Source organism: Lycium barbarum, chromosome 7, assembly GCF_019175385.1.
Source record: "Lycium barbarum isolate Lr01 chromosome 7, ASM1917538v2, whole genome shotgun sequence".
Classification (NCBI taxonomy): Eukaryota; Viridiplantae; Streptophyta; class Magnoliopsida; order Solanales; family Solanaceae; genus Lycium; species Lycium barbarum.
In genome coordinates this window covers 99,120,181-99,147,576 of record NC_083343.1, presented here as the reverse complement: position 1 = coordinate 99,147,576, position 27,396 = coordinate 99,120,181, and the positions used below count along the sequence as shown (strand labels likewise).

General features: G+C 34.9%; 3 protein-coding genes across 4 annotated transcripts; 1 reads left to right on the top strand and 2 right to left on the bottom strand.

Moving 5' to 3' along the window:
* The first annotated feature begins 1,131 nt into the window (after positions 1-1,131).
* On the top strand, positions 1,132-4,410 carry LOC132603627 (probable WRKY transcription factor 40). Its single transcript, XM_060316762.1, has 5 exons — positions 1,132-1,310; positions 1,436-1,495; positions 1,716-2,090; positions 3,431-3,547; positions 3,715-4,410. The coding sequence occupies exons 1-5, from the start codon at positions 1,236-1,238 to the stop codon at positions 3,931-3,933; spliced, it is 846 nt and encodes a 281-aa protein (XP_060172745.1). The 5' UTR covers positions 1,132-1,235; the 3' UTR covers positions 3,934-4,410.
* Positions 4,411-4,531: 121 nt separating this feature from the next.
* On the bottom strand, positions 4,532-6,567 carry LOC132603628 (early nodulin-like protein 19). Its single transcript, XM_060316763.1, has 2 exons — positions 6,386-6,567; positions 4,532-5,821 (listed from the first exon to the last, which is right to left on the bottom strand). The coding sequence occupies exons 1-2, from the start codon at positions 6,537-6,539 to the stop codon at positions 5,484-5,486; spliced, it is 492 nt and encodes a 163-aa protein (XP_060172746.1). The 5' UTR covers positions 6,540-6,567; the 3' UTR covers positions 4,532-5,483.
* Positions 6,568-8,570: 2,003 nt separating this feature from the next.
* On the bottom strand, positions 8,571-24,250 carry LOC132603626 (probable protein phosphatase 2C 60). Of its 2 annotated transcripts, none has more exons than XM_060316759.1 (11): positions 24,100-24,250; positions 21,610-21,732; positions 21,285-21,348; positions 18,742-18,850; positions 18,154-18,295; positions 14,764-14,889; positions 10,190-10,313; positions 10,010-10,086; positions 9,706-9,758; positions 9,192-9,246; positions 8,571-9,108 (listed from the first exon to the last, which is right to left on the bottom strand). In XM_060316759.1, exons 2-11 carry the CDS (start codon positions 21,724-21,726, stop codon positions 8,854-8,856), a joined length of 1,122 nt encoding a protein of 373 aa, XP_060172742.1. In that variant the 5' UTR covers positions 21,727-21,732; positions 24,100-24,250; the 3' UTR covers positions 8,571-8,853. The 2 variants fall into 2 exon arrangements, with proteins under 2 accessions (XP_060172742.1, XP_060172744.1); XM_060316761.1 differs by having other exon boundaries at positions 24,002-24,148.
* Between the last annotated feature and the right edge of the window lie 3,146 nt (positions 24,251-27,396).

Sequence of the window (27,396 nt, the reverse complement as noted above, 5' to 3'; positions counted from 1 at the left end):
ACATAATGAACCGATGTATTGGATAACTAAATTGGTGACTACTGCGTGCATCTTCTTTTTTCTCTCTCTTTTTTAATGACAAATTTAAAATAGTCATAATCCATGCCTTATATCTGAAAAACAAATAATGTATGTTTTCAGTAAAATAACTTGATAATAACGTGGAAAATGTGTCAAACCGTGGCAGAAAAGTAAAGCCCACATCCACACTTAAAAAATATATTTTCTACGCTAGTCAGTCGGTTGACGTGACAACATGTGTTAATTGGCAGATTGGGTCAAACAAGACTTCAAAATTCATCCTAATATACTCATATAATCTTTATCTGTTTCATTTTGGGTGAAAAAAAAAAAAGGAAAATGATTTTAAATGATGTGATATTAAATTGAAAATGTGTATAATATATAATAAAATTGTATTTCATATATTGTAGTCTTAATCATGTTATACTATCATTTTTATAAGAAAATGTTAGTATTAAAATATAAAATTGTTAAAATCAAAACCTATTAAATTTAATAAAATAATATTTTCTTGAAGCGGATTAAAAAAAAAAAAGTAAGACTAACAAATTAGAAAGAGATGGAATATTATTCCCTTCGTCCCAATTTAAGTGTCTTATTTTCTTTATTGGTGTGTGTCAAAAAGACTGCGTCAATATATATTTAATAAGTTGACAATTCAAACTTGTAAGTTTAAAATAACAATATTCAAGAATATTTTAGTACATTAAATATCTTTAACTTAAGACCACAAGATTTTAAAAAAAAAAATTATTCGTTAATTTTTCTCTCAGCTAAATTAAAACACTTAAATTTAACGCAGGAATAGTTTTTATCACTTAAGCACGCTCCATTACCAACCTACCTATATGGCTGGCTAATATAATAGCGACAGAGCATGTACTTTTTAAGCCTTTTTCTTTTGGCTTTTAATTTGTACACATTATTCATTCATGTTTCTTTTTACGTAGTTTTCTAAGGGGTGGCTTGACTTTGACTAGTAGAAAAAAACAAGTCAACATATGAAATGGCCGACAATGATAAAAATTTACGACCTTTTTCAAGATACCATATATCCATCAACTGGATCTTGTTTATAGCTTCAAATAAACATGCTATGTGTTTATTACGACTATATATAATAAGGTGTGATCCTCCCAACTATTTAATTTGCATTGTAATATTTCATTCTCTTTACTTTAATTGATACATTTCTAAAGAAACTTAAAGCAATGGAATTCACTTTGCTTGATACCTCCTTGGATTTGAGTTCTAAAACGTCTCTTGGTGTTCTTCATGAAGTACCTGTATGTGAGACTTTTGGATATATCTATGAAATTTCCAAATATATATACAGTACTAGATGCTTTAATTATCTCCCAAATAAAATTCCTAGGTCGTCTAATATCTTTCTTGACTTTTTTGCTTTCAGAAACAAGAAGTACAGAGTAATTTCATTGGATTGGGAGGAGACATGCCACCAAAAATTGAGGTTTGTAAATCTTATTTTCTTTTACTAGTAATTTTATTGTGTATAACTCTTTTATGCCATCCCCGCGCATATGTGTATATAACTAATTAAATTTGCAGATCTAAATATTTTTTGCACTGTCTGTGTACTATAAACTAAATCAATTGATCTAAATGTGTGATTCTATGGGGACATGCATTACTAAATTTCATTATTTATATTCTTTGTCTTTATAATTTAGGCAGGTGATTTGGTAGAGGAACTAAAGCGATTGAGTGATGAAAACAAGAAGCTTAAGGAGATGCTGAGTGTCATGTGTGACAACTATAATACTTTGAGAAACCAATTAATGGAGTACATGAGCAAGCTGCACAGTAATTGTAATGGTACTACTAGAATTGATGGATCAAGGAAAAGAAAAGCTGAAAGCACTACTACTTCTAATAACAACAATGGCAATTTATTGGATGCTCATTTTCATGGAATAAATTCTGAAAGCAGCACAAGTGAAAAAGACTCTTCATGCAAGAAACCACGAGTAGAGCATGAGCACAATAAACCCCAGAATAGCTCTATGGATTATGTTAGGACTACCGGAGGATCTGATACAAATCTGGTAAGTCCTATCACTCCAATTAATGACATTTAACTTTTATATGCCCATAGTGTTTTATTATCTACTATTAGGTTGGTTATATAGTAAACTGTCCATCTAACAAGTAGAACTAATTAATTAATTATACGAAAAATCAAGCAGGTAACCCTACGCTTTTTATCTATCTTCTCTATTTTTTTTATTTATTTTTTAGCTACATATCAATGTCGGACTGTGTTGCACATCCAACAATTTCTCCTTCGAACTTATTATTTCAACATAGTCCATTACCAAGATCCACCTGTCAATTAATTTCGAAATTCACTATATGTCATGCACCCACGTGACCAAGCATTTATGGCCACCGAGGCCCAAGGCTGGCTTCTTCTGCCACGTGTGTGTTTTCAAGTTACTTTTGGCATGGTAAAGGTAGTAAATGAGCCAATCGTCATCGTTCTACATATCCATACTCGTTTTATCGAATTATTGGATCTGATATCAGTTGTTGTACTAAACTGAGCCCAAAAATACTCTTACCATGGTGTGATCATTGTCCGCTTTTCGTCATGTCCGCATTATTTTTATCAAAAGGTCTCACACCATTTAGAGTATCCCTACACTTTATATATAATTTTCTTATCTTTTCAACTGGCATTTGCACAACCAAAAAGCTAAATCCAATCCGAACTTAATTTACATTTTCCCTCTGGAGTACTCTTCCGCTTGTATTATATATGGAAAGCAAAAAAAAAGTAATTAATATATGTTTATGAGTGTTAGTAAGATAAAACCCATCTACACCCGGTGTTTACATCAAGTCAGTAGATGTGTAATATGTGTTTATATATATACTCTTTTAGCACATGATCATGATTAATGAACATGCATTCTCACCTCATTAAATCGCTTAACTAAAGTTAATTTACATGATTTTGTAAACACCCGATGTGGATAAGTATTTACGGTATTAGTAGTCTCACATCTATGGCAGGATGACAATTGATTTCTTTGTATGATCTTGGACAATCCTCACCTCGTGAGCTAGCTTTTGGGGCCAAGTTTAGTCTAAGACTCATTTATTATCATGGTATCAGAGCCAAATTCAATCAATCTTATTTCACCCGATGTTGGACCCCCATATTATCTTGTACATGCTCTAGTTGTTCAGCCTAAACGTGCGGGGGTGTTAGTATAGTTCACATCGAAGGCTAGGATAGTAGTTTGTCTTTTTATATGATTTTAAATAATCTTCATATGATCTTGAGTTAGTTTTTAGGATTGAGTTAGACCTCATATCATTTCCTTATTACCATATTAATTGACTTCAATTCTAATAAGCATTACATATAAACATAATGCAGATAGTCAATGATGGATATCAGTGGAGGAAATATGGTCAGAAAGTAACGAGAGACAACCCTTATCCCAGAGCTTACTTCAAGTGCTCTTTCGCTCCTACCTGCACTGTCAAGAAAAAGGTAAAATTCCAAAGCATAATTTGAGTCTTGAATCATACAGTATTAATATATTAATGTAGATATTCTTTAAGCTAACCGTATATATAACTTAAACCATTTTTTGTGGTAATTTTACAATACTAGTATCCTCCTAATAATTAATGAGCTAGCTATGTGGTGTTTGACAGGTGCAAAGAAGTATTGATGATAAGTCCATTATTGTAGCAACATATGAAGGAGAACACAACCATTCAAAACCAGATTCTTCTCTCAATCTTATAACTGATCAACCAAGAACATTATTAGAGAATGGCAAAAGAACAAGTACTAGTACTAGTGCAGTTGACCATAGTCACAATAAGCCAGAGTTTCACAAGCTGTTGATAGAGAAAATGGCTTCATCCTAAACCAATGATCCCAACTTTAAAGCTGCCCTTGTTGCTGCCCTTTCAGGAAAAACCTCTTCTACATAATAAAAAAATTAGAATTAGCTGCGAACTTCATCGCTAGTCTGTCGCTAAATTTCTTGTGGCTAATGATTTTTTTGATAATCCGCCGTTATTTCGTTGCTAAATAATATTAGCGACGAATTTTACTGTTCAGCTACAGAATTTGTCTGTCGAAAATTCCTGCATGATTTTTTAGTAGTGAAAAAAGAACCAACCAGTCGTACAATGTAAATACTTTTGACCATCTCTATGGCAAAATATACTAGAGGGGGGAAGAAAAAAAAGACAGAGAAGTATGTGTTTGCAAGGAAAAAAAAGACAGAGAAGTATGTGTTTGGGAGGCTAAACTAGTCTAGGAAGGCTCAAGTGAGAATGGGATATATCTAGATTGGCTTATTTTCAAAGTACAGCTAAATTTTGAATTCCTTTTGTATACTATGAAATGCAAGTTCATTTTTCGACGTAATTTTCATGCTCACCTCAAGCCTAAAGGCTGACCAAGAGGTGTGAACATCATTTCTAAATATACATCGCCTTCATTTCTGCTTTCTTTTTTAAAAATCAAGACTTTCCAAAAACACGTACGCCCCTCTATTAGTTTTTTTTTTTTTTTAATTTTACGAAATTAAATTCAATTAGTAGCATATACAGTCAGGCCTCTGTAATGAACTCAAGTCGAATGTGATAGTAAACTGTTTCTCAACTATATTAATAAGACAAACTCCTGCAAGTAAATGTGATAACTCAAATGGCAAAAGGCCAAACGGAAATACAGAAATATTAAAAGTAAGAACTAGGATAGATTGTAGAAGGAGATGAGAAACTAGACTCAGAATGTGGGATGAAAGAAGCAGAATTTGCCTAAGAATCACAATATGCATAAACCTTCTTTCAAACCCCTTGTCCCTTTTAAGTAGTTGCTAATTAGGCCTGGATCCCAAATAAAACGCTCCAACATTTTACTCGATCCAATAATTCCAATTGAATGAGTGTTATTCACTACTTCTAGCCCATAGGCCCTTAAGGAGTTAGCTTGGTTTACAACAACCTCTCCATAACACACCCTTTATAAAGAATTGGATCAACTCTAGTAACAAAGTATCCAGTATTGTTCAATGATACCTTTGATGCTAGGCACATGTATAATTAATCCTTTGTCCTTTTTTGGTAAGAAAAAGGTATATATTTAAAGCTTGAAACCAATGCTGAAATAAGTTTTCAGAGTGCTACGAAAGACAGTCAGAAGAACAAATGGAGTGCCACGTGGACATAAATTAAAGAAAATAACAAGAGAAATTTTCAAACTGAACAAAATTTCACCTAAAAAACTAACAGAACCATAACTGATCTAATCAAAATGACAAATACAAAAATACTAGTCACTTAAACACTGCAAGACCCCACTCGTGGGATTACATGGGTATGTTGTTGTTGTAGTGACTTAAATAATGGTTGTCGCAATTTCAGAATCCAGCTAACAAGCATAGAATGTTCTTGGCCGAAACTAGTTAAATCCAAGCACATACAAATGCCATTAATCCAACCAACACCAGTATCGACCCGAAACCACCAACACCGTTAGCAGCAGATTTTTCAGAAGAATGCACGGCTGAGACGGCTGACCTCGGAGGAGGTGATTGTGAAAGAGGGTGAACAAGAATAGAGAGCTTCATGCCATTAGAGCATCCACCAATGCCACAAATGAAGTAATACCTCTTGGACTTGTCCAGCTTAATGAAGTCTTTTCCACTGCTCCAATTCCCAAGTGCACCCTCTATTGTGCAACTATCGTATCCCATTTTGTTCACTTGTAACACATTGTGTTGTGTCTTTTGATACCTAAATGCTGCCATAAACAAGGATACAAAGTTATAGAATGTAAAAAGGTCGTAAAGGGTCAAGTCTTTTCTTTTATACTACCTTCGGTCCAAATATTATTAATTGTTTTCACAAACTGAATTTATTTCAAAATATTTGACGTTTTACAACAATAAAAGATTGTTATTTATTATACTCCCTTCATCTCATTTAATGTATTTTAGTTTGACTAAACACGGAGTTTAAAAAAGTAATAAATTTTTTGAATCTTGTAATCTTAAACTAAAGACGTGTATAATGCATCAAAATATCTTTTGAATCTTATGGTCATAAATGTCATGTGAGATATTAGAGTTACAGAGTTACTATAGAAAGTAACATTCTCTTAATAACAAACTAAAACGAAAAATTTAACACATCAATAGAATAAATGGTGTAATTATTTTCTAAACTTAGGGAGGATTAGTTAGTGAGACGTTCAAGGAAAGATAAAGGGTAATTTAGATAACCAATCTTATGAGTAAAACTTTGAAATGTCTTTTTAATAGCGCGCAAAATTTTTTAAAAGACAGATAATACGAACAGAACGTACAAATAAAGTCACCGACATAGAAGGTTTGGTTGTTGCTCCAGAGAGTGTAGTTGATATCGGGATTCCAACCTTTGTTACCTCCGACAATGTGGTCAGTGGCGGAGACGATGGTGGCAACGGCGGCGACGACGAGGAAGAGTACCCAGAGAGCCATGTTAATTGAGTTCAGCTCCTACTTTTGCCAATACTTAAGCTTAATTAAAATAAGGCCAGACGACCATGCACCGTTATATAAAGGATCCAAAGCTAAAAGCTAGATCAACCATCATTAGATTTATTTGTAGATATATATGCGGTTACTAGTAAATTTATACTGTAGGAATTATCATTCGCACATCTCGTATAATGTACATTTTCTCTTTCTTTTTACATAACCAATAGTTCCTTAGTAAAATGGTGGTAAACAAATTTCAAAATGGATTATACAATTGTTAAATTTATTTTTCATGATGTTAAGACTCTAGAGACCGCCCAATCTGTTTGAAACACGTAGAATTAAAGAAACTTAGTCTAAACAGAGCGGATCGAAGATTCAAATTTAGCAAATATGAATATCATTGCACTCATTATTCTTTTCTTACAGATTTTATAGACTCTAGATGCCCAATCTAAGCAGAATTATTTACCGAAAAAAAGAGTTTAATCTGAGGGAATTTAAGACTTTTACATTAGTGGATGCAGAGTATGAATGAGTCGTCCTACTAATTCACAATATTGGGCGTCACTTAGTATGTACGTACATAAGTACATTGTATAAAGTTCTTGAACTATATATAGTATAACTGATCATGGAAATGACGTACGTGCATCCACTGCTGATGAGTGATAATAGCTCTACATCCGCCGTGAGTTTAAAGCAAAGACCTATGATGACCATTTTACTAATGAAAGAAAACCGCCGGCGCAGTAGTCAGAATTCCTCCATCCTTAACTAGAAGTTTCTAGTTCGAACTTTAAGTATGAATTCGCCCAAGTAGGACTTTCTGATGCTAACTCAGACTAGTCGAGCCTCAACACAGATACCAAAGATTGGGTGGAAAACAAGAAAACGAAAGTGGGAAGCAGCAACAAAATACGATGTGAGAATTGAGCATGTGGCAGCACGCCTTGTCTAGAAAGAAAGCCACGCCTCAATCACTTTGCCTGTTAAAGTAATGTATTTAGTAATGGTTGTACTACTACTACTAGTCTACTACTCACCTCACCATTTTTATTCTCATGATGGTACAAAAGTAGCAAACCAAATTAATTACTAGCACTAATCTTTACTAATCCCTTGATTCCGCAATTTGTTGTCTCATTGTACGAGAATTTTGTCAACACATTTAATGATGTTTGGGTCTACCATAACTCTGTATCCAAGAATATGGGACAACATATAACAAGCGAAGTGAATTTCAAATGCAAAAAGGATTCAGTAACGCATTCCACTCAACAGCTAGCAATCTGGATCTCCTCTCGTGATTATTCAATTACTTAATGTTTATTGGAAGATAAAAATATACACAGTAATTACTTAATGTTCCTAGCACGAAAAACCTTTCGATACAAGATAGGGCCGCTCACATGAAAGAAAAAGATGTAGACCAGCAAAATCATCTCTAAACAAGGTTCCAGCACCGCATCAAATGTGTCGAAGAAGAAGAGCAAAGCAAACGAAGCATGCCCAAAGCAAATCACTACTACGAAAAACACCATCAAACTTCAAAATAACACAATTCAAAAAAAATCAGCCTATTAAGCACGTCTAGCATATTTTTCCACAATAGGACACCGTTGAGTTCACCGCTGTAAAACTCAATAGTACACCTACTTGCTTTGAAAATATCAAAAAACATCATTCGTAGAATTGGATTCTTCTCTTCATTTAATCAACTTATAATTATGATAATACATAATTATTCACTTAATACAAAAGCTTATAAAAAATAAAAAAAAATCTAGTCCAATAAACAATTCGAACACATAAATCAGTTAATAGATCTAACCATTATGGACTGTGCTAGTTAGTATTGGCATGACCAATTTAGGATCTTCATGCCAAAAAAGTCAGTAAATTGGAAGGAAGGCAGCCTGTTTAGCAAAAGACAGAACTCACTTACAAAGCAAAAGCTTATTGCAAAAGCAGCACTGATATCTTACTGCATATAAAAGATGGCTATTACTCGTGCATTGGCATTCTCCGTCGAGCAAACAATCAAAATCCATTATATTAGTGTTTCAACTAATAGTTCTCTCTACAACAGGGAAGACGCTACACTCATCAATTCCACTAAACTGAAAGCTCTGAGGAATTGTCTCGTGTACATTATTGGCCTATTTGAAGCTAAAAAGCTATCCCCCGCACCTAAAAGTCGGGAATTCAGCATATATACAGATCTTCTGATATATTATCTATCAAAACTTCAAAGCTTACAGCGACAGCTTAACTACTCCTGTATAGGAGATATTAAGTGTTACCACTGGTTTCAGGCTTTTTTAGCTGCATTATCATTAAATTGAGATCCTGCAATAGCATTATGATTGTTAGATGCTACTGCACTTTCGTTACATTCGGAATTTTGATTCGTGGGCAGTGGTTGCTCCTTGTTCAATGTGTCGCTCTTAAAAGGTTTCTTGAATTGTACCAAGATCATGGTCATGTTGTCGCATCCTTCTCCACCCGTGGCTGGGGCCAGACATTTATCCAGCACTGTCTCACAGATGGCTGAGAGCTTACTTTCCTGCACCAAATGGGGACACCATAAATTTCTAAAAACTGAAGAGTAAAATTTTAGAACAGCAAACAAAATAATTAAGGACTCACATGTTTTAACTGTTTCCCAACAAAGTCCACAACTTCTTGGCTTGACATGCAATCCCTAATGCACAAGAAATACAGATGTAAGCACCAAAATGATGAAATTCTAGTGTTAGGATATAAGGGGGTGCAAACAGGGCCTGGAAGTGTACGCACATCTAATGTAAACTGCAGTTCTATGTACAAGAGAATAACCATGCCGCAGAGAATTTCTAACTACACAAAAATGGTGCAAGTTCTACCTCTCCCTGGTTGACTTGAATAACTTGCATTGGTATGGAAACAATGTGCAGAAGCCATCATTTAACATCCAAAAGATACACAAAATTGATACCAAGTTTTTTCCTTGTTGATCTTATCAACCTACGCTAAAACAATATGCAAATTCAAGTACTCTAAGCCCAGCTCTAACAACTCCTGAAGAAACATAAGCTGATATTCCCCTAAAAATCATTGAATGTTGGTTCAAATACAGTGACAAAACTGGGAAGATAAAATTAAAATGATATAATATTCTTACCATATGCCATCACAAGCTAGAACAAGGAAATCATCATCATTGGAAAGCTCAACCTAGTTTGAGAAAAAAAATCGAAAAGAGAATGTTAAATGCACAAATCATGCCTTCAGCTAGAAAGGAACACATATAAACATCTCCATTTTGATCAGTTAATAATTGAAGAAAAGCAATAATGCTCAAAACAAGACATTTCTAGAAACGACCTTCATCTAACTGTACACAAATATACAGTAGAAATTGTTACTCCATACACTTCATATTTCTATGGATTCAAAAGGAATCAAAAGCCATTGAATTTACTTACAGTGAGGATATCAGGACAAGCAGTCACTATTTGTTTTTCAGCAGGCAATGATTTGTTCTGTTTCAGCTCCATGTCTCCTGAAATTATTAAATTGATCAGATCTGCAATAACACAAGGGGGAAAAGGAAAACTGACTATACTTTTAAAGTATATTTCAGAAAATGCATAATTTTCAAATACCGATTGCTCTTGACATGTTTAAACTCCCATTGACCCGTCCAACTCGGACATATCCACCAGCATTTGTAATCCTTTCCTTTTCAGCTTGAAGGTCAGGCTTGTGGTCCCTAGACATATCATACGCCTGCATAACATTTTTTATGCTTAATACAACTATGCCTACTTAGAAGAAAGACAGGCATCATGTACACTGATGCAAAATCACTTTACAATCCTGGACTAGAACAGTTTGATGAAAGAAACATTTACTCTTGGTACGGAGACACACACCAAAGGTCTGCAAATTGCTAGGAATCAAATATCTCGGAGCAGAAAAAGAGATCGTGGAGTTTCTGCAAAACATTGAGAAAAGAAAGGTTTCATGCAGAAAGTTTTCTTCTGCAAAAGAACCCTTCTCTCCAAGTACGAAATTTGCAAAGGAGGTCAAGAATCTGGTATTCCATGTAAAATTTGCGAACAGGCTGCAAAGGGCTCAGGGGAAGTTGAGAACCTTCTTCTTCTCAGAAATGTTCTATCATGGAATTTTAGAGGGTAGAATGATTTCAAGAAAGACAGCCTCATCAGATCAAACCTCTCCTACTCAAGTGGAAAGTCGATATATGTTGCCTATTGCCTTCAAGAAACTAAATTGAGGTTTGGTCTCCTGTGCTGGCTGGGCAATTACTCTTTGGTAGATGGGCTGGTTATGTTACATTCGAAGCAGAGGGAACTCAAGGGGGAATTATTATACTGTGGGATAGGGGAACTTGGAGGGGAAATATAATTCTCAAGGGCCTTTACTCCATCTCTGTTTCTCTGTCTAATTCTACGACTAGCAATTCATTTACACCGACCCATTTACTATCTAATATTTGATTGACTAATCCTTTATATAAGAATGGGTGAAGGGTCAAATGATTTGGTAATTCCTCTTTTTTATTTGTTCTGAAATTGAGTCAAAAAATAAAAACTATTCAAGTTAGTTACAAATTATGAACTAATGAGTCTTGGAACCTGACTGGAGTTTCTTCTCCCACAAAGAGACTGGCCCGGACTCCTCTATGGCTCAGGTTAGCGGCTGCCAGATGCTTACCGGAGGCACCTTGGGCTATTTGGGAGCATTCTAACACTGCAAAGGTACCCGGATGAAAAAAATGCACAATTCTACTTATAATCAGGGGATGATTGATTTCTCCAACTTCATAGAAGACTTGAGTCTGATCGTCCCCCCTTTATTTGGGGAAAGTTATACTTAGACAGAAACTCTTCTGGCATGGTGGCTTCAAAGATTGAGAGATTTCTTTTCGTTACTTTTTTTTTTTTTTAAGATAAAAAATTATTTTCACTACTGAATGGGATGATCACTTTAGCACCATAAAACAATTAGCTCTTCCCCGTGTTCTCACAGATCATTCCCCACTTTTTCTTAAATGCAGAGAGTGGTCAAGAAACCCATCGTATTTTAAGTTTGAAAATATGTGGCTAGAATCAAACGGCTGCGGGGAGTTGGTAAAAGAGTGGTGGACTTCTTTCAATATTCATGGCAGGCTGGATTTCATCTTTGCCGGGAAACTTAGGATGCTGAAATTCAAGCACAAGGTGTGGAATTGGACCTCTTTTAGTAATTCGGAGATCAGGAAATCATTCATTCTCAACAAAGTTGTGAATCTTGATTAAGAGGCCGAAGGTTCAACTCCATATGGATGAGACTTTAATTGAAAGGGCAGACATACAAATTGGAGGAAACCATCAAATTGGAAGAGAACTCATGGCGACAGAAGTCTCTGTGTCTATGGTTGAAACAAGGTGATAACAACACTGATATTTTCAATAAAATGGCAAATGTTCAACCGAAGATACAATCAAATAGGTAGCTTGGAAATTGACGACGCTCTTACAAATGACATGGAGGTCATAACAAGTGAAATACTGCACTTCTATGAGAATCTTCAAAAAGAAGGCAAGGATCTGAGACCTCAATGGCATCATGAAGATGTTCCTTGCATTTCTAGGGAGGAGAACGAATGGATACAAATACCATCCCAGGAAGAGGAGATCCTTGGTGTTATCAAGAGTTGTGACGGTGATGAAGCCTCGCGAAAAGATGGCTTTACAATGGGCTTTCAAATCGTGTTGGCATACCATTAAAAGTGATTTGCTGAATGCTTTGAACCATTTCCACGGTACTGAATTTTTTGAAAGGAGTTTAAACACCCCATACAATGCTCTTATTCCCAAGAAGAATGGTGCGAAAATGCTTAAGGACTGCAGACCTATCAGCTTGATTGGTTGCTTACATAATTTTTTCAAAAGCACTTGCAGAAAGACCCAAAAGAATGATCACCAAACTAGTCAACACTTCTCAGATGGCATTTTAAGTGAGAAATATTACGGATGCATTTTTTATTGCAAACAAATGCTTGGACTCGAGATTGACAGCTGGGAAGCCCAGCATTATTTGTAAATTGGACATTGAAAAAGCTTTTGATCATGTAAATTGGAACTTCTTACTGAATCAATTAAGTCAGATGGGTGTTGGTCCTAAATGGATCAATTGGATCAAGTTCTGTATCTATTCTGTGAAGTTCTCCTTTCTTATTAACGGCACACCACATGCTTTCTTTCCTACACGACGATGATTAAGACAGTGAGATACTCGCGCTCCTTTTTTTTTTCTTTTTTTTTTTAATTCTGGTTATGAAAGGACTTGGTAAGATGCTTTACGAGGCTGCTGAAGTAAACTAGATTTCTGGCTTTTCAGCATATTCTAGAGATATTAAGAGGTTAAATATCTCTAGTATTCTGTATCCTGACAGTACATTAATCTTTTTTTTTTTTTTTGAATAAGGACAGTACATTGATCTTTCGCGATGCTGAGGAGCACCAAATGATGATTCAAGGAATGATTATTAATTCTTTCAAGGCCGTCTCTGCTCTTCACATCAATTTCTCAAAAAGCTCAATTTTCCTAGTCAATCAGGCTAATATACACCAGTTGGCTAGCTTACTCCAAACCCACATTGGTTCTCTCTGACAACTTATTTAGTCCTAGCTTTGGGAGAAAAGCACAAATCCATCGCTAGAGTTCTAGAGAAGACGGAGAAGAAATTGGCAAATTGGAACCGAGACTTTTTGTCCTTAGGGGGAAAAGTCACCCTTATCAATAGTGTCCTTGACTCTCTTCCTACTTACACCATGCCCATGGAGAAAAAATTGGCAAATTAGTAGTGACAGTAATTGTCTTTAGGGGGAAGAGTTTCCCTCTCACTTATCAATAGTGTCCCTACGCTCTTCCTACTTACACCATGTCCCTCTTTCCAACACTGTCCTCAATCTTAAAGCGAACGATAAATTGCGAAGAGATTTCTTATGGAATGGAAACAAGCAGAACAACTCCAGTTGTGTGGTCATATGGGACAAAGTTTCCGAGAACAGAAAAAACGGGGGTATTGGGATCAAGGACTTGAAATGCCATAATGAAAGTCTTCTGTTAAAATGGCATTGGAGATTCAACAAAGAGGAAAACACCTTATGAGAACATGAATAATCGAAAAGTTCTCTTCTAGAAATCCTTGGTTCACCAAAGGGTCAAACGCACCCCATGCAACAGGATTCTGGGAACATATTCGCTCTTATGGCCGTAATTCATGGAAAATTCTGGTTTCTTACTTGGCAATGGTAGAAAAATCAGATTTTGGGAGGACACGTGGTTGGGGCCACACACCTCTCAAAGAACTTTTTCAAGACATTCAATTCCCTCCACAATGCTGTAATTGCTGATTTTCTCTCCGAACAGGGCTGGAACTTATTTCCCATAGGGAATTTAGACGATTGGGAAGTGCAAAGAACTTGTGATTTGCTTACTTTGCTCATCAACATCTCCCTGGATATTCAGAAACCGGATTCCATTGTATGGAAAGTTTTTTTTTTCTCTGTTGAATCTTTCAATTACCTGTTAACATCTCCAGACTGCACTGGGGCCTGCCCTGGAAAAAGATCTGGCATAACAATGCCCCTCTAGAAGTCTCATGTTTCTCCTGGTTAGTTGCAAGGGAAGCCTGCCTCACCCAAACAACCTTCAGAAGAAAGGTTTTCAGATTCGTAGCAGATGACCCCTGTGTGAAAACCAATCTGAAGACGTGAATCACCTCTTCCTTCACTGCAAGACCACTTCCCAACTGTGGTGCTTCTTTTTTAACATTGTCGGCATACACTGGACCATGCCAAACTCCAGAAGCGGGTTCTCTCATGCTGGAACGAGGCTGGACTCAACAAGAAGTCACAGAATATTTGGAATTCCATACCCCGTGTTATTTTATGGACTGTATGAACAGAAAGGAACAACAGAATTTTTGAAGGCAACAATAGATGCATTCTTAGCCTTAAGCTTAGAGCTTTTTCTTTGCTAGTTTTTGGATGAAAGTTGACCTTTATACAGGATGTAGACGTTTTGTTAGACATGATTGGTGAATTGCATAGCTTTTAATTTCACTTTTTGCACTTGCTTAGTGCCGATCCTTTATATAATACAATTCTTTATCGTTATCAAAATATCCTGGACCAGAACATATAACTGCTACAAAAATAAATGGTACCTGACCCTCCCGAGATAAGACACAGCGAGAATCACCAGCATTTGCCACAAGAAGTTGAATATTCTGAAGGATTGCTACACAAGCTGTGCTTCCTGCAGTTGGCCCATGGTAATCAGAGTTAGCCCCCTACATTGGAAGAAAACCAAAATGTTAAAAGAATTAAGCTCCGCTGTATTGATTACAAGATAGTACTAAAATAAATATTCAGAATCTAAGGATTTATAACTCCGAGCAGTCTATTGGAGTAGTCAGACCACTGCAAGACTAGGAGTTCACATTACTTTCTGACACCTCTTAGTGCATCTTATGCTTTTTATTTTTGGACAAAAATATCCTACACCTTCTTAAAAAAAAAATTTGATCAAATATCTTACACCTTTAAGGATAATAAAAACTTGAAAATACTATACCTGAAGATATTCTCAAGACTCTTTTGTTTCTCATTCTTTCTGTATGTTTTCTTTTTCTCTTCTTTCCTTTATTGCAAATATATCAAGTCATTTGTAGGGGGTTGGGATTTGAAACAACGATAAGCATTAAAATGACTGGAAACAGATTTCCTTTAACCTAGAGTAATTCAATCCCAATTATGAACCAACATGGTTCAGTACAATGTACAACAGAAGTCAGACAATGGCAAGAGTAGAATAACCTTCATTCATGCAGCTAGAAGGATAAAGATACGGCGACACTTGACGGGAATTGATACTAGATTAACCAAAAGATCAAATAACATTCAACTATGACGAGATTCTCATAGAGGCTTTTTTTTTTTTTTGTGGGGGTGGGGGGGAGGGGTATATAGATTATTCTCAACGAACTAATTTGGAATCATATAGAAGATTCAATTCCTGTAATTATATAGCATTTCCTACTTTACGACATGTTTACAAACTATTTAAACCGGCATCAGAGTCAAGGTAGTGAGTACATTCTCAAAATCCCTTCTTTTCTCTTCTGTTCTATATAAAGGAAAAAAACCTTATTCATGTGAAATAGCGTTCAAGTTCTGGTAGAAGAAAACAACAACATACCCAATGAATCCCACAATGTGGGGTCACATGCCAAAGCATAACTACTTCTATCATAAAAGTAGTTATGATAGAAGAAAACTCTGTTTCAGTATTCCCTCACCGACAAAGCATCATTCACATTTGGTTGCAGTATTTGGTTGTACCATCTCACCTCTGGAAAAGTACTTCGACCCAAATCTGTCACGTGCTTTCTTAAGGCCCCTTTGGCCATGATTTCACTTGCAGAAAATTAATTCAGTTTTTTGCAACTTGCAAGTAGGGCTGTTCACGGTTTTGGTTAAAACCAAAACCAAACCGAAAAAAAAAAAAAAAAAAACCGACATTTGGTTTGGTTTGGTTTGATTTGGTTTTAAATTTTAAAAACCGATAATATTTGGTTTGGTTATGGTTATATTAAAAAATAACCGAACCAAACCGATAAATTATATACATAAATTTTATAATTATTTATATGTATAATATTAGTTTTTCATAAATAACTATAAATATTTTATACCTTTTAATCATTAATTTGATTTTTGGTCTACTTATTTCACATGATTGTTTAAGGCCCATGTTTTTAAGAATATGTCCAAGCTCATGTCTTTAAGTCTTTTAACTCTTTAAGTGTTAAGTGTAAACCTACTAACAGAAGCTCAAGTTAGAGTCTAATGTCTTTAACTTAAATTTTTATCCTTTCTTTGTTAGCCATTTGATTTTAGGTTGTTTCTTCTTTTTTTCCCGAATTTATACCTTTCTTTTTTCTTGTCTGAATGGGTCCTAAACTTTTAATATTTTTCATATGAAAAGGATAGCGGTTGTAGATTTGGAGGTTCCTATAAAAGATACTTCAGTAACATCAGCATTTGCTGCAACTCAAGCACATGGTAATGCCATAATACTTCTTCCGTGGGTAATCCTCCTAAAAGGCAGAAAAGAACAACTCTTTGTAATCGAGACCCTAGCCCTGGGGATAATGATAGAAAAACATCTGAAGTTTGGGATCATTACACAAGGTGTTTTTAATAAAATGGGAGAATTGAGGACAAAATGCAAGTATTGCCCCAAAGTTTGGGATCATTACACAGTTTTTTTATTTCATATATTTTCATTTTAATTTTAGGTAGTCTTTATGTTTAATTAATATGTATGTTTGTAACAACAACTAAAAGCTCCTATGCTCTACTTTATTTCCAGGTATGTGTATTAAGATGACAAAAATGGTGCAGCCACTACTTATTTAGTTTTTAGCTCTATATGTAATAGTTTAGCAACTTTGGGTAACTTGAGTATGACACTATCACTAATAGTGAAAATATTTCTATGATGTATGTTCCACCTTAAACGATAAATAAAAGTTGAACAAAAAAAAAAGACATGTCTTTTTCAACTTTTTAATGTTTTACTGATAAGTCTCATGGCTGCTAGTCATAAACCGAAAAATTCAACCAAACCGAACCAAACCGACAATAACCAAACCGATGGTTATTATTTTATTTGGTTTGGTTATGGTTTTAGACCTTTAAAAACCGACTAAATTGGTTTGGTTATGGTTTTAATCAATAACCGACCCAAACCGAACCATGAACACCCCTACTTGCAAGTAGATGTTTGGCCATGAAATTTGTGTTCAAGTGTTTGAACTTCAAGTGCAATATTATATTAAGTTGAAATAGTGATTTGAAAGTATATTTCAAGTGAAAAATTTCTGATCTTCAACTTTCACTCATAACTTCATTTTTTACAAACTTTTTTTAAGTGGAGTTTCTGTCAAAAGTCCAAAACTTTTTTGGCTTGATACATATTTATCTCCTCCTCCACCCCCCAACCTTTTAAAATACCTTTTGACACACCCCCATTATCATGTTTCAGGCATGCTTCCTTAGCTACTAGACTTTTCTTCTCTTATCCTTCAACTTAAAAACTATATTCCGTATCCAAAGACCCACCTTGAACCACCACCAAAGTACTCCACAGCGTCCATGGCCAGACTAATATTATCGTAAGAGGAAACCAGCGATTCACAAATATTTGGTGCAGACCAAGAAAAGAAAAGCCATCCAACTAAATCTTCAATGCCATGACCAGTTATGCCCTTCTAGATGATTCCACACAATCACATTCACAAAAGAACAAGATGACTCATTTAGACATGCCATGGCATGGCAACCTGGAGTAAGATGCAGGAAATTACAAATTGAAGTAATCAAAAGATGAACAAATCTTCCAAAATTTTAAAGTCAGTCTTCAATTTATTTTCGACGAATAGGACCCTACAATTCATTAATAGCAGAAAGAATGTGTTTATAGCAACAAACAAATGTAATGTACCTTGCAGCTATAGGTCAACACAAAAAATAAAGGCCGGAACTGATACCTCCTCACCATCTCTTTGCCCCTTGGATTCACCAATCTTGGGAGGCGATATCAAACCCTCTATTATCTCCTTAGCTTGGTTTTTTTCTGCCAAAGCGTCTAATTCTCTCTGACCTGCTTGTCCACGCATCATCTCGTCCATTCTGCATGGAGATACATACATAAGGTCAGACTCATAAATATTGAGACAAGAAGCTCATAACACTGAACGAAAGCTATCTAATAACGTTGAAAAAGCCATAACAAATTTCCACATTAACACTCTCCATACTGACAAATTATGGTAGAAAAGTTCAAGCACAACAGCTAGTTGTTAACATGTAATATCTGGAGGACTCAAAGGGACACTAATGCTAGAAACCTATTAGCAATGAAAATGCTCAATTTTGGACAAGAAGCCAGTTTAATCATCAGCATCAATCGAAATAAATCTCATAGAAGTACAAAATTAGAAGCTCCCAAGCTGATGAGAACATAAAATTAGACGAGAATGACACCTTCCTGCTGCCTTGTGTACGCTAGGTCAATGATTACATTGCGGCACAAGATAAAGTTAAATTAAATTTGAAAACACTAGAAGTGAGTCGACCTGAGAAAAGCATGTTGAATAGAAGTGCTTATATCCCCAGCTGAGAATGCTTCATGGTTAAGAACCTCTTGGTGAAGAAACTTGGCACAAAATTTAGAAACTTCATCGCCTACAAAATGGAGGACCTTATAAGTGCTAATATGGGGTCTAAGCAAAATGTTACTACAGAGAGCTACTGAATAAGCTAAACAATAGAGTGGAACTAAAAACTGTTCCCTTAGCATGGTCGGCTGGTCGCAATTATGAGGAGGTGAAAAAACCTTGAAATCCAGCAGTATTATCTGAAGGAAGTAATCATTCATTGCAAAGAGTAAAGAGACGCAGGATCTCCTGATCTCATGGCCTCGAAATTAAATTAACAGTTTATTTCGATGAAATTGAGCTGTTCCTCAACTGGATGCCTAAAGTCTCTGATTAAGGAGAGAAGCAAGAATTATTGAGAATAACCTGAACAGGGAACCTGTTCATGAAAATGATAATTGGAGATTGCAGTGAACATGGCCTATGAAGGCTAAAAAGGGCAGCCCGCACACAAAGCATCCGCCTTAGCAGGGTATGGGAAAGAGCACACCCCAGTGGGTGTGATGTAAGACACAGTGCAAGTAACTTCAAACTACTCCTATTTGAAGCTGACACAACTCTCTGTGATGGATACAGAGCATTGGGACATACTGAAACAACCAAAAAGAAAATGAGGAAAGGCACGGAGACATGTCAAATTGAGTCCCATTTCTCTTAAGACTTCTTTCAGAGTTTAAGATTACCGAAAATATTGCAACTGGAGAGGATTTTAGCATATTCGACTTGAGAAGTAATATGTTTCAAAATAATCGAAGTTGACACTCAATAACTATACAAACAATACTTCATTTAGATTTCAAAATCAATCTGAAAGTAATAAAAAAGAAAACAATAAAACTACATTCAGTAACAACAACAACAACAACAACAACAACATAACCAGTGTAATCCCAAAGGTGGGGTCTAAACATTCTGTAAGTTGCACATAAATACTTCAAAAGTCACTCTATAGCTATCTGAAACAAGGGAGGTGGTGTAAATTTAGCAGAACAAAAAAACAAACAAGGGAGATAATAATTGGAACATAAGAGCTTTCTATCAGGCTTTGAAGGCCTGGAATCAAAAGAAGTGCCTAGTCGAGAAACCATCTATGAAATGAGGAAAAATGGGTCACGGAAGATGCCCTTGGTACTACTTAGGACCAGGAACATTAACTACCAAGTTTGATAGGTAACATGATGATCAGTTCTTCTATAAAAGGAAGTAATGGATACCCACTCACTTTTATGACAAATTTCTCCATCAGAGAGAAGAGCATGTGCTGATTTTGACACAAAATCTAGCGGACTAATTTTCGGTTAATAAAGTTATCAGAAGTTAGTAACAAGAACTGGTCCACTGTATGAAATAGTGGTGAAGGCATTCAACACCCAAAAATGGCCCGAGGACAAGTTGCTATGGAAACAGGAGTGAAAAGTTAATTGCATTTAAGAAGGTCAGTTTTGCCGGAAAAAAACACTTTACTCTATTCAAGAACAAGTTGATGTTAAGAAGAAAATTCATGTAAAATGCTGATTCACTTGGAATAGCATGAAGATGCAAGCTGTTTGTAACTATTACAGAGCATTATCATCCATTTATAACTTCGTTGGAGCTGGGGACCTTTTGGAGGGAGAAAGAATGACAAGCTAAAAGATTGTTGTCCGCAAGAGGCATGATGCATAAAGCTTAAGGGAAGGCAGATCACAGAAAGTAACTGAAAATGGAAAACTAGATACGGCAACTGAAGAACTGTTCAAAAATCAACAATAACATCCCCCCCAAAACCCAAAATAAGATATTAAAGAACCATAGGAAAGAGGACATCCAACTTCTAAGGAGAAAGTGAAGGATAAACAGATACTGAAGTTTGAGTTTTTTTTCCTTTTCTCTATACTTCTTTTTCTGATTTCCCAGCCGGTGTCCCGTACCCGCATTGGATCCCAACTATATCCAAATTCCTTATATAAATGGTCATATTCTTTTCCCATTTTTTGGATGGAATCTAGATGGATGACATTGATAAGCTGAGATTTCTATAAAAGATTGTGCTTTGCTACTTATCTAATTATATGTTTACAAGACAACAAGGAAACATATTTAACAAAAAATTAAAGTGAATCCCAGCTTCAATGCAGCGCAAAAAGGAAAAGAAAAAAGATGTAAAGCAACAATACATGACACATGTAGTCAACAGATACAAGTTCCTCAATTTCAGCATATCTGTAACTAAAATATTACCATATCTCAAAGTTTCAGCAAAGTAGAAAAAAGAACTGAACACTATCTTCAAGAATACAAAACTGGTCAAAGTAACAACATGGAAACCAAAAGCTCATATGTTGCCCAAAAGAGAAAAAATGAGAGTTAAAAACGTAAGTAGTGAATATCAAATGCCGCCTAATATGGATACACAAACAAAGACCAGCATTGTTAGCAAAAGACAGTTATAAAGTACTAAAATAGAAGAGTAAGATGTTTACCTCCATGTCCATCATAAACACCAAAGAAGGAAGTGGAAGTGTCCAAATTTGGATGAACTGCATGCTATATAGAATCTCAAATTAGCATTATTGTTTACCGTAATTCCTAAGGATGATCTTAGGACATCGATTAATAAAATGAAGCCAAAGCTACTTGGGAGTCGCCGTCATGGCAGATAAATAATAATTGGTAAACATGATGGCTGAAAGGGATGACAATCTAAATTTTTTTGAGATGCATAGGGCCATCTTGCAACAAACGGTGGACAAAAGTTGAAGGATTGTAGAAGAACATAAACAATGCACAAAACATGCATGCACTTACAGCATCTTCCATGGTTGAACGCCATCCTTGCATTGATGACAAGCCATATCTTAGTCTGTCATTCTCACCATCCTCGGACACTTTTTCAGTCTTGGGACTACTCAAATATATTCCCATATTTACCTGCATATGGAAGCCATACAGTAAACATATTTACATGCAGAATAAATACTAAACATTCCATCTCTTGTCAAATAACTTAGTAAATGCACATAATATAGTAAATACACGGACTTGATAAGCACAACACAGCACACAATACAGTAAATACACAGAGCTGCTAAGCACATAAACTGGGAAAAATGGTTAAATTCTACCCTTAAACACATGACATGTTCAACTCCTTCAGGCACAGTAGAGAAGGCTGTTCAACAATTTTCTAGTAAAAACGTAATAGATAACACCAAACATGGTGGTAAACGGAAATATACTACTTCATCCATCCCATTTTATATGAAGAAGTTTGAGTGGGCTCGAAGTTTAAAATGTCAGTAGACTTGCATATATTTTATAGATAGATGATACTGGAAGAAACTATTGAAGTAATGGTTGAAAATTACTATGATAGAGAAAGAATTTAAAATTTGAATAGTTTAAAGAATTTGAATTCTTGAAAATTGTGAACATTGTATAGAAATGCCATGCATAAAAAATTTTGGGATGTCCCACAAAAGGAAAAAGTTTCATATAAAATGAAACGGAGGGATTACCAAATAAGGTACTGAATCTAATAACCTTCAGGGGATACTCTATGATTCGTGTCTTAATTCCTAGGTTTCTAACATTTAAAAACCAAAAAATGTAGCAACTGGTTCAAAGTTATACACTACGGAACCTCCAAAAAGAAATAACACTAAAGCAGGGCAGTTGACACAGCCGTTGTTAAGAATATATGTATCATGCAAACTAAGCCTGGTATTTTATTAGAGAAGCGTAATGGAGCGGACCCATTATCCCCGAGTTTCGAAGGTTGCAGTTGGCCCTAAAAGTTGACTGTCTTTTTAGCTCATTTCACGCCCATTAAGAAAAACAATAAATACAAGAACTTCTTTACTAAGTTACCCCTATTTATTACTCCCTCTGTCCCAAAAAGATTGTCCTCCTTTCCTTTTTAGTCTGTCCCAAAAAGATTGTCCCCTTTCTATATTTAGAAACAATTTAACTTTATAAGATGATCTACAACCATACATATATTTAAGGCTTGTTTTGGACCACACATTTCAAAAGTCTTCATTTATTTCTTAAACTTTGTGCCAAGTCAAAAGAGGACAATCTTTTTGGCACGGAGGGAGTATATGTTTTTTGAGGATTAGACATTATTAAAAAGAACTTCTTTAATGCTAGGGTGCTAGGGGTATAGTTGGAAACAATAGCCAACTTTAGTCTTAAATTGCTAAAGTGCCAATTATTCTGGGACAATCTTTTTAAGCTAAAACGACATTTAAAATGAAATGGAGAGAGTATTATCTATCGTTAACCTTTTTCTGTTTTTCAGAATAATATGAATTAGTACAATATCACAATACCCTTTTATCTAGTCTAACGAATGCTACAAGAACAGAGTGATACTATAAAACCAGAATTACATAGCAACTACTTCAAAGTTATACACTGCATAACCTCCAAAGGAAATAACACTAAAGCGGGGCGGTTGAAACGACTGTTATTAAGAATATTATGTATCATGCGAACTAAGCCTGGTATTTAATTGGAGAAGGGTAAAGGAGCGGATCCATTATCCCCTAAAAGTTGGCCCCACACGAATTTCTCGGTCATAAAAAAAAATTATGTATCATTATCCTTTTTCTGTTTCTCAGAATATTATGTATGAGTACAATCTCACTATTATTTTTCTGTTGCTGAGAATATTATGCATCAATACCCTTTTATCTAGTGTAAATATGCTACCAGAACAGAGTGATACTATGAAGCCAGAATTACATAATAGAACTGAACAGATAATTTAAACAGAATTGGCTCTTACATATTGCAACAATATTTTTTATGGAAAATTACAGCCAGTTACCATCCGGCCATCTAGTTTACAAAATATGTCTTTCAGCGGATTCGAACACGATTCTCCAAGGTAGGGACAAAATAATATACTAAATATACATAAATTATACATACCTATACACTACTTTTACAGCCTATGTGTATAAACAGTGTATACTTCAGCCATGTTTGGTAAACTAGATGGACAAAGAGTACAATTAGGTAAGTATCCCTTTTTAGAGAAGTAAATTTCCATAGTATAAGCTGAAGGGTTAAAAAAATAATTGAAACATAATACACAAGCAAATTCACTTTGTCTTAAATTACGATAATTCAAATTACTATAAGAGTTTCACAAGTACTATAATTAAGCTGAAAAGTTTTACAAATTTGTTACCAGTTCCTGCACACCAGTATAAAGATCGGTCGATTAAATTGGAAAAACAAAAACAAATGAATGAAAAGGGAAATAATTAGGGTTTGAAAGAAACTCACTATGTGGGTATTGGCAGGGAAATGATTAGAGATCGGTTTTTTTTTTTTCTTTTTTAGCTAAGACGAAGCGGCTAATCGATGGTGCATGACATTACTTACTTTTTCATGCTCTCTTTTCTTTCTTCTTTTTTTTTTTTCATTATATTATATAGTCCTTCTATTCTATCTAAGTTAGAATGGAAATAAAATAGGGAAATTTTCAAAAGTATACAGCCCAATATAAAATATTATGTTCATGTAGCCATATTTCACTTTACACCCGCATAGCCGATTTGTTTTACTATTATATAGAGGTGTTATTCACAAATATGAGCTAAACCCTGTAACAAACTCAAATATTGGCTAAAACTAGTAACAAATTCAAAAACGGGATAAACCCGATAAATATTTTCCCTTCAGTATCACACAGTGTGATTTTCCCAATTACTCTGTCGTTTATTTTAGTTTTAGAATTATTACTATATCTTTTAGTTATTAAAAATTAGCTATACTACCTTAATGTAATGGTGTATAAAATTTGTCTTGAACGGAGGTGAATTAACATGCAAATTATTTGGTACTTGAAGGTCACAAGCATGAGAATCCGCGACTTAAGTAGTATAAAAAAAGAAAAGTTGAACCAAAGTAGTACAGAAAAAAAAACACATAAATAGAATTCGTGCGTGAAAGGACCAAACTGCAAAAATAACAGTTTGGCCTTTCACGCACTAAATTAGTGCGTGAATGAGCAAACAAAAAGTCATCCTCTTTTCACCTTTTCAGCCAATGACATTTGTTGTCATTAGCTGCCCACTTGCCTTCTCCTCTTCTTCTTAAGTTCTCATTGCACTGCATCGCATGGAGTCCGGAATCAAAATGCCCCCAAAAAAATTACTTTGAACCAAAATATCCCAACAAAAAAAAAAAAATTACAAAACTAACTTTAGCGCAGTAAAATACTGCGTTATAGAAACAGTACCAAAAAGCAAAAAAAAATTGGAGTCGTTAACTGCTTTAGCGTAGTATTTTACTGCATTATAGAAGCAAAAAAAAAAATTCTCCCTAAGTTATGACCATCTAAAGTTTAACGACTTTACAACTAGTTTTTCTCCCTATATTTTTTAGAATTATATTTATATTCAAAATAAAGTTATGTCTTGATTAAAAAATAACACGCTTAAATCAAAATTTTAAAAAATAAAACACCCTAAAGTTTTCAAACAAAACTTACTTCTGGTACCTTTTCAACCCCTAAAATGACTATCCGAACTTCTACGTATCCTTGATGTATTGGGCCTACATTATTGTACGCAGAAACAAATATCAGGTTCTATATAAAATATTAACGTTTCGGAGTCTTGACCCACGACTAATCGTTGGTCAAAGTATGGAAAAAACACTAAGTTTTTTCAAACAAAACTTACTTCGGGCACCTTTTCAACCCCTAAAATGACGATCCGAACGTCTACGTATCCTTGATGTATTGGGCCTACATTATTGTACGCAGAAAAAAATATCAGGTTCTATATAAAATATTGACGTTTCGGAGTCTTGACCCACGACTAATCGTTGGTCAAAGTATGGAAAAAACGCTAAGTTTTTTCAAACAAAACTTACTTCAGACACCTTTTCAACCCCTAAAATGACGATCCGAACGTCTACGTATCCTTGATGTATTGGGCCTACATTATTGTACGCAGAAAAAAATATCAGATTCTATATAAAATATTGACGTTTCGGAGTCTTGACCCACGACTAATCATTGGTAAAAGTATGAAAAAAACACTAAGTTTTTTCAAACAAAACTTACTTCGGGCACCTTTTCAACCCCTAAAATGACGATCCGAACGTCTACGTATCCTTGATGTATTGGGCCTACATTATCATACGCAGAAAAAATATCAGGTTCTATATAAAATATTGACGTTTCGGAGTCTTGACCCACGACTAATCGTTGGTCAAAGTATGGAAAAAACACTAAGTTTTTTCAAACAAAACTTACTTCGGGCACCTTTTCAACCCCTAAAATGACGATCCGAACGTCTACATATCATTGATGTATTGGGCCTACATTATCATACGCAGAAAAAATATCAGGTTCTATATAAAATATTGACGTTTCGGAGTCTTGACCAACGACTAATCGTTGGTCAAAGTATGAAAAAAACACTAAGTTTTTTCAAACAAAACTTACTTCGGGCACCTTTTCAACCCTTAAAATGACGATCCTAACGTCTACGTATCCTTGATGTATTGGGCCTACATTATTGTACGCAGAAAAAAATATCAGGTTCTATATAAAATATTGACGTTTCGGAGTCTTGACACACGACTAATCGTTGGTCAAAGTATGGAAAAAAACACTAAGTGTTGCAAAAAATAAGTTTGGCCAATTTTTTTTGCTTTTTGGTACTGTTTCTATAACGCAGTATTTTACTGCGCTAAAGGTAGTTTTGTAACTTTTTTTTTTGTTGGGATATTTTGGTTCAAAGTGATTTTTTTGGGGGCATTTTGATTCCGGACTCCATGCGATGCAGTGCAATGAGAACTTAAGAAGAAGAAGAGAAGGCAAGTGGGCAGCTAATGACAACAAATGTCATTGGCTGAAAAGGTGAAAAGAGGATGACTTTTTGTTTGCTCATTCACGCACTAATTTAGTGCGTGAAAGGCCAAACTGTTATTTTTTGCAGTTTGGTCCTTTCACGCACGAAATTCGTACATGAATCTTATTTATGTGCTTTTTTTTTTCTGCACTACTTTGGTTCAACTTTTTTTTTTTTTATACTACTTAAGTTGCGAATTCCAAGCACGATGAAGAGTTGCTAATCTGTGAGAATACGCTAAATGATATGGAATTTCTTCTCCTAACTGATTTTTGTCAGGTGACTTACAAAGAGCTTAAGATTTTTGCTTAGTTATTTTTAATATACCAAAAAAATATAAAATTTATAATATAATAAACATAAATTATAATATATTCTATCGGCCCCATGCACACAGTTTTTGAAATTCTGTCGCCATAGCACACTGCTTTTGTGCTTAGTACAATGTTTTTTCTTTCTTTTTTTTCTTATGTTGAGTAAATGAAAATATCTCACATGTGCTCTTAATATTCTACGGGAACATATTTTGAATTGTTGAAAAGAGTTATACTAACATGGGAATTCATAATTTAACTTTGATTGATACAATTTGTATGTCCTCACCACTTAACTCAATACACGATTTATTTATTTATTTATTTGGGCAAAAAGGTGATCAACTAGACAAATTGTCTAGTGATCAATGCATTAATATAAGAATATTCTTACCGAATCA

What these genes read in the sequence shown, in the direction of transcription:
- LOC132603626 (XM_060316759.1), bottom strand. Translation starts at nt 21,726, where the DNA reads ATGGGAATATATTTGAGTAGTCCCAAGACTGAAAAAGTGTCCGAGGAT. An exon ending in TGTTTATGATGGACATGGAG is followed by an intron (nt 18,851 to 21,284) that starts GTAAACATCTTA and finishes TCCATTTTGTAG; the next exon opens with GCGATGAAGTTTCTAAATTT. An exon ending in TCTTATCTCGGGAGGGTCAG is followed by an intron (nt 10,314 to 14,763) that starts GTACCATTTATT and finishes AATGTTATGCAG; the next exon opens with GCGTATGATATGTCTAGGGA.
- LOC132603628 (XM_060316763.1), bottom strand. Translation starts at nt 6,539, where the DNA reads ATGGCTCTCTGGGTACTCTTCCTCGTCGTCGCCGCCGTTGCCACCATC. An exon ending in CTATGTCGGTGACTTTATTT is followed by an intron (nt 5,822 to 6,385) that starts GTACGTTCTGTT and finishes TGTTTATGGCAG; the next exon opens with CATTTAGGTATCAAAAGACA.
- LOC132603627 (XM_060316762.1), top strand. Translation starts at nt 1,236, where the DNA reads ATGGAATTCACTTTGCTTGATACCTCCTTGGATTTGAGTTCTAAAACG. An exon ending in GTGTTCTTCATGAAGTACCT is followed by an intron (nt 1,311 to 1,435) that starts GTATGTGAGACT and finishes TTTTGCTTTCAG; the next exon opens with AAACAAGAAGTACAGAGTAA. An exon ending in ACATGCCACCAAAAATTGAG is followed by an intron (nt 1,496 to 1,715) that starts GTTTGTAAATCT and finishes TTTATAATTTAG; the next exon opens with GCAGGTGATTTGGTAGAGGA.